The sequence below is a fragment of the Sciurus carolinensis genome, chromosome 1 (assembly GCF_902686445.1).
Source record: "Sciurus carolinensis chromosome 1, mSciCar1.2, whole genome shotgun sequence".
Classification (NCBI taxonomy): domain Eukaryota; kingdom Metazoa; phylum Chordata; class Mammalia; order Rodentia; family Sciuridae; genus Sciurus; species Sciurus carolinensis.
In genome coordinates this window covers 91,616,586-91,626,250 of record NC_062213.1, presented here as the reverse complement: position 1 = coordinate 91,626,250, position 9,665 = coordinate 91,616,586, and the positions used below count along the sequence as shown (strand labels likewise).

Genomic DNA, 9,665 nt, shown 5'->3' with positions numbered 1-9,665 from the left:
AATCATTTATGTCTCTTTAATTATATTATCTATTATTCTCATTATTGTTGTCTTACTTTGCATTAATTCTTCAATATGGGCTTTGGTCAGTTATACTATTTCATAGGAGCTTCAGAATCTTTGTGCTAAGCTCCACATCTAAGCAACATCAAGTCCTGTTTCTATTGACTTCTTCCCCGCTTCAGTGCTTCTTCATTTTTACATACTTTTTATTCTTGAAAAATGCATGTACAGATTATGTATTTATTCTGATTCTACAATAGTCATTAACACTGATCTGCATCGTGTGATCTATGTCTCCTACACTAATGCTGTTCAGAACAACAGCTGCTGCTGTTTTTTCTTTTCAGTTGTAGAAATAGTTTTTTTTTTTTTCTTTTAAGTCTAATTTCTTAGAGGTCAACATGGCTCAGTGGTTGCCTTGTGATTGGTCAGAGATTTCATTCCAGCATTTTGAGCTGTTAAGGCTTCTACCCTTTGCCAATGGATTTTCTCTGAGGCTAGGAAATTCACTGCAAGCTCTGGAAGTTTGCAAGTCAGTCCTGACTTTCCCTTTCTGCTCCACTTTTTTTTTGTTTCCTCCTACGATGTGCATGGAAGAAAAAAAATAACCGGGGGGGGGGGGGGGGCGCGGTGGCTCACATTCCTGCAGGGACTTACGGAAAGCAAGGGATGGTCATTTTTGATCTCTTTGAACCTGTGTGCAGCTGTGTACCTGTGGGCTTTCTTCCAGTCTGCCAGGAACATGAGGGGGCTAATTAGGTTCCAAATCTTATCTTATTCACAGTATGTGTCTCAAGATTTTCTGGCTAATCTTCCGGTATACTGCTCGCCTCATTCAGAGTTACATCCTCAGGCTGGGAAGTAAACTTTTCCCATTTGTTTGCCAAGGGGTTTGTTATTGTTTCTGATGACAATGTTGGGTTTCTCGTTTTTCCTCCTACTCTTCATCATGTTAGCCATATCCAGCAAGGATGCTTCTGGGTTTTGGTTTTTGTTTTTTGTTTTTTGTTGTTGTTGTTTTTGGCTGCACTGGTACAAAGCTACTGGATATGGGAAGAAGATGTGCTTAGAATTGTGCTTATCCAGGTTCAGCTGTGGTTTAGAATAAGCGCTTCTCAATTAGTTCCATACCTCTGATTCCTTTCCAGATTTGCAATATGATTGTTTTGAATAGTTTGACCACAGTTGTGCAGTTTTATCACTGTTTTAGGTGAAGATGATTAGCCAAGCTCCTTACTCTCTCATTCTGGAAATTCCCCACAGTAAAATTACAGCAACAACTCTTCAACTGCATGGTCTTAACATGCCCTGTGAATCTTCTCCCTCCTGTGAGGATTCAGGGTCACGCAGAATCAAAGAACTTTAGAAGAGTCTCGTTGGATGTTCAAAAGGACCTCAGAGGCCTACCAGGTGGTGATGTAACAGAAGTGAGGTGGTGATGTAGCAGAAGTGAGGTACTCTGTTTAGCTTATTTCTGCCTAACATGGTAGTGGGGAGAAGGAAGACCCAGGCCTCCCAGAGGTTACCCCAGAGGCTGTCTCTCTGAAAGTGATGGTTGACAAGAACAAAGGAAACTGAGAACTTGATGAACTGATAGAAGAATGAGCTCTGAAACATCTTTTACTGAGTTGGAGAATTGCAGATGTGGTAGGTTACTGTGCGTGGATGACGTCAAGATCAGATAAGTCTTCTGAGCTTGTCACTTAAATGAGAAACTAATATAACTTTTACTAGGGTATGCTATAAGATTCAATGAGTGGTCATATCTGAAATTATATTTTTCCCATCTTCTCAAGAAAAGACATGATTAAAACAGAGAAGTAGATTTTAGTATTTGAGACATTTTGTTGTGAAATATATGTGAATCACTTTTTCAGTTCCTCAGATGGGAGATACTCCCTATACTTACACAGGTTTTGAATGTTCTGTGTTCTCTTTTCCAGGTTAACTTTTAATCTTCCCTTGTACCCAGGTCTGTTACCATGTTTGGGAAATTGTCCCTTGATCTAGTCTACTCCTCTTATCATTTGTTATGAAAGTACAGTGTACTTCTCAATTAGGTGCTTACACAATTATGGTTATATATTTGTTTGTGTGGTTTCTTCTCTCCATGTTGAACTCTACCCGGACAAGGACTATATATTCTCCCCACTCTTAATTTGAACTACCATTATATATTTTCAGTTCTAAGTAAAATGCCTGTCACAGAGTAAGCACTCAATAAATATTTATAATGATTCGAGAATAAATAAATGAACACACATCAAGATAATTTAATATTTCCCAAAGTGTAGATGATAATAATCCTAAAAGGAAGTTTAAAATATGATTTGAAAAAAGTTGGAAAAGTCTTCACTTGTTTCTGTGCCACCATATGCGTGGGAGGTTCTAGTTCATAACACCCCCTTGCAACAACCCACATACCGTGAACCATCCCAGTTCTTCCAAATATAGCCTGAATCCCAAAGTGGCCCATGCTAACACATTGTACTGTGCATCTGAAGTTTGTCCATGTAACACCTATGTTCTCTCTCTTTGTGTTGCCATATTATCTCCCCACAGTCACGATTCTGAAGTCCACGGTATCTTTGCCGTTTTCCTCTTTTGGGCACTCCTCTTGGTTCTCACTGCTGCCGCCTTTATTCTGGTCACTGTGATCATCCGCCATCTTTGTATTATCACTCTGATGCGTCCTCCAGTAAATCCAATTGGGATCTAGGCAGTTTTCCTAAATGGCATTTTGCCACTTCACTCTTATGTTTGGCATCTTTCACTTTCTTGAAAAAACAAAAGACAATTCCCCAGTGTTGCATGAATAATCTTTCATAATCCAGGCTTACTCATTTCTCTCGTTTTGGTTTTCTTTGTTCCCTAAATTATAATACTGACTTCTAACATGCAAATCCCTCTACATCTTCCATCTGTTTTAACACCAGCCCAGCTTTCTAATTTGTTTTTATCATGTTGTATGGCATATACCTCTTTCAATATCTTTAGTAAAAATACGTAGAATACTATACTTCAACTTTTTCTGCTGTTTAAAATAAATATATCACACCAACCTGAATTTTCTGTACAAATAGGAAACTGTCACTCACAATAAGCCCCACTCTTGTTGGCATATGATGCACTTGCTCCTTCAATTTCTAGCAAGAAAGTTTAAGGAGTTTCTGTTGGAGGTTTTGCTGTTTTAGTTTCTCTTGGAAGCACAGTGCCTGTTTTCAGGTTAGGATACCACCCCAGCAAACAGGTCATTCTAAGAAAGAAATTCATGGGTTATAATCATACAGAACAATAGTAGACTCAGGCAAAAATAATGACTAAGTAGAGAAAGATAGGGAGAACCAATAAAAGGGAGAAAAGATGAGGAGCAGGAGAAGATCACAGATAGACAAGACAAGGGGAGACTGCAGGAAGGTAACTGTGCACTATCTGAGCAACTTCTGTCACTTCTTTTTGAAGATGAGAACATTAAGAACTCACATGTGAGCTAGATTTCTCTAAGACCAAAAGCACTTGATCTTTTTCAGTCACATTACAGACTATACTCTTTGTCCAAATCCAAGACTCCAGGATTTGTGCAGTTGGTGCAGTAGGGGAGGTCAGGAGAATGCAGGCAAGAGAGGAGAAATTGAAAGCCAACAGTGGGAAAGGTAGAGGGAAATGAGAGACATTGGGGGAGGTTGCTGCTCAGCAAGGCAATTGAAGATTTTCTGACAGGGAAGTGGGTAGAGGGAGAGGTTAATCTGTGCCACACAGAAAGACAGATGAGAGCATGAAAAGGTGTAGGAAGGACAGCATATATCTGAGTTCTGAGGAGAGTTTTCTGGCCAAGATATCAAAGCTCCAAATGCTGTTCCTGGTCCTTCTCCTCTTCAAGGGACTTCTCTGCCATGGGCAAAGCACAACTGGTAAGAAGAGATCAGGTGGAAAGATATCTGTGGTCAGGCACAGGGGAGAAAGCTCTTGGGGTACTTGCCCAAAGGTGGCAATCCTCTTACACTATGCTCTTGGGGTCTACATTCCAGACTACTTCCTCAGAGAGGATGCTTGCTTCTTGACTGTTTCTGTCTCTGATTTTAGGGATGGGGACCTGGATTAGGGAATAGCAGCTATTGGGATATTTGCAAACTATAATTCTCTCCATTCTTTCTTTCCACTCCTCTTCTTCCTGCAGTATCTCTTCTATCATCCCTTATATTCTCTCCAATGGTCACTCTCATCTCTTTCAGCTCCCCAGACTCTTGGATCACATCATGCAGCAGCAGAAGAGCTCCCCTCCTTCCACCTACTCCACATCGCCTCCTTTGCCAACCACAGCTGGGCCAACACCCAGGCCTCAGGATGGCTGGATGACCTCCAGATTCTTAGCTGGGACAATGTTGTAGGCACTTTCAAATATCTGAAGCCCTGGTCCCAAGGAAACTTCAGCAAGGAGGAATTGAAGAATCTTCAATCACTGTTCCAGTTGTATTTCCATGGTTTCATCAGGGTAGTGCAGGCCTTTTCTAGTCAGTTCCAGTTTGAATGTGAGTTTGGTGTTCCAAGTTAATCCTCTGCCTTCAAAGGGTGAAGCTGACTTACCAGCTTCTACCATCCTCCATCTTTCCTGACCTTACTCCCTGTCTCCCTTTGGCTCACACTCACTTCTATGCTTCACCCTTCACCACCCCCACCCTGCCACAGACACAGCAGGGCCTGCATGAGCTAATCTCTTCACACCCTTGGATACACCCTCATGTTCTGCCCCTCTATCTTTGACCTGAGGATTCACATGGACTGATCTGTACCTCACCACTCTTATATGAGTTTTTCCAGATCAGTCTCCTGTCTTCCTGATAGCCTTCTTTTCTACCCCTTCCCTATCAATTATTCTAACATACATTTATTGTCTTCAAATTTTCTTCCCACAAATTTACCTCCCATATTGCATCTCAATTCTAGTTTTCTATATGATTCCCCAGCAATTTTCTTGCATGAATCCCATCATTCTGTTTTGTTTTGTTTTTAAGTTCCCTTCTTGTCACTCTTTTCATACTGATTCTTTTTTCTGTCTACTTTCAGACCCCTTTGAGCTCCAGATATCAGGAGGGTGTAGACTGCATGCTGGGCAGGCCTCAGAGAGCTTCTTAAATGGAGCATACCAAGGATCAGATTTCCTGAGTTTCCAAGGAAGTTCCTGGGAGCCATCTCCAGGAGCAGGGAGTCAGGCCCAGAAGGTCTGTAGGGTGCTCAATCTCTATGAAGATATCAAGGAAATAGTGCAGACCCTTCTCCATGACATTTGTCCTCAATTTCTGGGAGGCCTCCTTGAAGCAGGGAAGTCAGATCTGGAACGGCAAGGTGAGCCTGACACTCCCTCTCCTCCTTTCCTATTGCTTTTACTCTTGTGTTTGAATTTGATCTTTCTCATCATCTTGTTGAAACATGCAATGAGGTCAGAGGGAGAGATGTCTGACTTTAGGATTATTTTTCAGAGAAAAGAAAGAAGTGATTACTCAAACTTCTAAGGCATCCAAGTACCTGAACTCTAGCCCAAAGTGCTCACCATACTTTCATTTCTCCCCGTTTTTTCCTGTGTAGTAAAACCCGAGGTCTGGCTGTCCAGTGGTCCTAGTCCTGGACCTGGACGTCTGCTGCTGGTGTGCCACGTCTCTGGCTTCTACCCAAAGCCTGTGTGGGTGATGTGGATGCGGGGCCAGCAGGAGCAACGGGGTACACAGCGAGGTGACACCTTACCTAATGCAGATGGAACGTGGTATCTTGGAGTAACCCTGAATGTGGCAACTAAGGAGGCAGCTGGACTGGCCTGCAGGGTGAAGCACAGCAGTCTGGGAAGCCATGACATAATCATTCACTGGGGTGAGAGAACTGGGACCCAGCTGGGAATGTTGGAAGATAGTCCCAGAGATTTTGAGTGAGGAGCTGGGAAAATAGGAAGGAATGCTAAGCACGGGAAGCATAAAACTGAGAAAATCCACATAAAGAAGTGTAGGGAATGATAGCAAGTACATTTGAAGAAATTCAATATTCAAAATCAGAGGAAATAAAGAAAAAAGAAGGAGGAAAATATCAATTTGGTGGAAGAGTGTTGGGGGTACATGACAGACATAGATTCAAGAGGAATTAAAATATGGGCTCTAGAACACAGCTGAGAACTCTAGGAAATCCCCTGCCCTCATGACAGAAGCCTAACCTGTGATGGATCAGGAGGATTTCATGGATGCCTCTGCTTGTTTTATCCAAACCAGGTGGATACCTCAACCTTCTCATTCTGATGTGTTTGACTGCCATCATCACCCTGGTCCTGCTGATTGTATTGCACTCATGGTGTAGAAAGCAGAGGTGGGCCTTTTCTTATTCTTTGTTTGTTCATCCTCTGTCAACTTGTTCTCCTTTCTTGTATCTTTTCCCCTTCCCCCTTTCTCTGTGATTCCCCTTCTTGAAGATTAAAATTCTCTTCTTTTTTCTCAGCTCAAATTGGAAAATCCACTCTCCTTGTCTATCCAACTCTGCCTTTCCCTGGGGAGCCAAAACCCAGGACCCCAGGAATCCAGCACATCAGCTTCGCTTGACATCAGAATCATGGATCAAAATGAGAATTTTGAAATGGAAAACAAGTCTAAACCAACTAGGGTTACATTAGCTTACCTTGCACGTAAATTCCTTGTCTACTCCTTATATGTGGTTTATGACCTCTAAAGAACATACGATTTTCTTCAAACAACTTATTCTGGCAGAGCTATTGATCTCTTTGGACACCTTTGCTTTTTATCTTTCAGTGATATCTGTTTTGCTTTGTTCATATGTATATCACCATTGATCCTTCAAGATGTAACTCAGGTGCCTCCTTCTCATGGATGATTCCAAGGGTCGCCCAATTGAAAGGTCTCCTATACTACCCAGATTGGACTGGTCTTCCTGAAAACACTCATTTCTTCTTGTTTGATCAGTCTTTACTTAGGTTTTTCGCTCTTCTCTCTTTTTTAAGATGTTTGAAAGTAGGATTTAGGTGTGTGTACTTGTAAGTACATGGTCCCCTGCTCTGAAAGGACTCATCTTGGTTTAAAGCTTCATAATATTCCAAGAAATATTGCATTTTCATTTCACACTAACATCATAAATTTTGATTCTATTTCTGCCTGAATGTAATGTATTTCAACAAATGCTGACCAAAATGTGTTCACTTTCAGATAAAGCAATATTGTCTTAGTCCATTTATTCTTTGAGATCTCTCCATCATTTGACTGTGTGCTTATTAAAACAGTTCCTCTTTCCCTTTATACCTGACCAGAGGTAGAGGAGGCAGGCAAATGCCTCAGACTCCACTGTGATTAGTGTTAATGCATCTTCAAGATATTTAAATAATATCATGTGAGATATCACCAGTCAAGCAAGGAGGGGTTCAAATTGTCATTCTTACTTCCAGGAGAATGTGTATGTCTTTGTTGATGTGCATATTATGGAAAAAAAATTCACATTTTGAGCAATTAGGAAGACAACATGGGATTTGAGGACAATTTTAATGGGAAGAGTCGGAGGAAAGGCAATGATTGGAAAGAAAGATTCGATGCCAGTTTAGCTCTGTGCTTACTTTATTTTGGTCCATCATCATCTTCATCATCATCATCCTCATTATATAGTTTGTTTCTCTTCTTTTTATATAAATTACTAAATTATCTAGTTGAGTTGCAGTACATTTGAATGAGCTTGTTGGAAAGCAAGGAACTATTAGAATGCAGAGTTCATGTAGATGTCCATTCAACTCCTTTCTTTGGATGAGATCATAGAACAGAGTGTGAAGGTTTCTTGGTACAAGTTTATAACTTCATGGGAAGCATTTTCAAGTTCAACGGTCATTTATGCAGGATATAGTATTTACCTAAGAAGGAAGCAATGAGGCTGCCTTCCACTGGTGAGAGTCCATCACCCTTTGTATGATGTGTTCAGTTAGTTTATCTAGGGGCAGCGCTCTCCAGACCAGAGAGGAAGGCAGAATTCTAAGGGTTGTTTGGAGCAGTAAATGTTGGCAGTCAAACATTCTCTCCATGGTTTAAATCCAGAAGGGTGACCTCTTTCAAAATAAAGAGGTTCAAGTACAATTCTGACACAAGGGGTATAGTGAAAAATATCTTTCCCATGTTTCTCATTTAAATAATTTTTGCCATTATTGCCATCACAATAATTTTTGAGGTCCCCATCTGATGCAAGCCAGCTTCCATGGTTCCATGCCTGATCTTTCCTCCACCACATCTTGTGTTTCTGTGACACTTAATTTCTTTCTGTCCCTCAATTATGTCAAACTTTTTCTCAGTTCAAGTGTCACTTGTATAGACAGAAATTTGCTGATTAGTCTAAGTAACCCACTCCACTTCAGTCATATCCTATTCCAATATTCTCTTTATTTTAAATATTTAATTTAGTTGTAATTACCTCATTTTATGTATTTATTGACTTTTTCATTTAAAATAGAGGAAGTATGTCATCCTAAATTCCACCTGACTTGATCACTGTTGTAGCCTCCTGATCAGATTATAGCTTGACATATTGGGCCAATAAATATATATTTGAATTGAAAAATGATATTAAATGTTGGCTTTCAAGAAGAGCTTTTAGTGACACTGATCTTTATCTGATAAGTGATAGATTTCCAGGAGTTTCCAAAGTTCTGGTGTCACTTAAAGATGAAGGTAGGTTATTACATTGTTCAAAGATGAAAAAATGCTCAAAGTTCTCTCTTTCCTTCAGCTATTATCTTTTTGTGTATTTATGTATAATTGTAGACTTAGGAAAGAGGGAGGCAATCCCAGAGCATCTTATCTGAGTCTTCTGTCCTAAGAATGGCAAGCCTAGTTACCCATAAGGTGCTACTCTGGGTTTCTTTTTGCTGTACTTTGGTAAATCCCAGGGAATTTCCTAGGGAAGGAAGACTGTTGTGTGCTGTGATTCTCAGGAAACTCTAGATCTTTGAACATGATAACTTAATGCAATCTAATTCTTTTTATGAGAAGGTGCTATGGTTGAGATGTGGACATAGATTTGAGTGAAGCACAAGACATACCTCCTGGGGAGATGGATAAGGGCTACTTATATATGTGCATTCTCAATTTTTATAAAACTGACACAGATAAATTTTTAAAAAGTCAGAGGACATATAATCATTCCATAAAAAATAACAGGTCACATAATTTGGGGAAGTTTTCAATATTAGTTCAGGATATTGTCAGAAACATTTTATGCTATCCTTGCCATGTAAACCTTTAAACTGAGTAATTTTATCATAAAAAGAATTTAAAAAGCTTAGCACCAAAAATCCAAACAACCCAATCAATAAATGGACAAAGGAACTAAACAGATACTTCTCAAAAGAAATAAGAAAAGTTAACAAATACGTGAAAAAAATGTTCAACATCTCTAGCAATTAGAGAAATGGATATTAAAGCTCCACTTAGGTTTTACCTCATTCTAATCAGAATGGCAACTATCAAGAGTACAAGTAACAATATATGTTGTTTAGGATGTGGGGAAAAGGCTACATTGCAGGTGGGACTATAAATTGGTACAACCACTCTGGAAAGCAGTATGGTGGTTCCTCAACAAACAAGGAATGAAATCACCATTTGATCCAGTTATACCACTTCCCTATATATATCCAAAGGAGT

At 40.0% G+C, this 9,665-nt stretch overlaps 1 protein-coding gene across 1 annotated transcript; it reads left to right on the top strand.

Annotated features, from left to right (window-relative positions):
• Positions 1-3,759: 3,759 nt before the first annotated feature.
• LOC124989021 (T-cell surface glycoprotein CD1e, membrane-associated-like) lies at positions 3,760-8,991 on the top strand. Its single transcript, XM_047558931.1, has 6 exons — positions 3,760-3,914; positions 4,236-4,532; positions 5,068-5,346; positions 5,587-5,865; positions 6,255-6,348; positions 6,478-8,991. The coding sequence occupies exons 1-6, from the start codon at positions 3,779-3,781 to the stop codon at positions 6,647-6,649; spliced, it is 1,257 nt and encodes a 418-aa protein (XP_047414887.1). The 5' UTR covers positions 3,760-3,778; the 3' UTR covers positions 6,650-8,991.
• Positions 8,992-9,665: the final 674 nt, after the last annotated feature.

Bases quoted from the DNA above. Each gene is read 5' to 3' on its own strand.
- LOC124989021 (XM_047558931.1), top strand. From the start codon at position 3,779: ATGAAAAGGTGTAGGAAGGACAGCATATATCTGAGTTCTGAGGAGAGT. The intron at 4,533-5,067 runs GTGAGTTTGGTG...GTCTACTTTCAG, and splicing joins TAGTCAGTTCCAGTTTGAAT to ACCCCTTTGAGCTCCAGATA. The intron at 5,866-6,254 runs GTGAGAGAACTG...TATCCAAACCAG, and splicing joins TGACATAATCATTCACTGGG to GTGGATACCTCAACCTTCTC.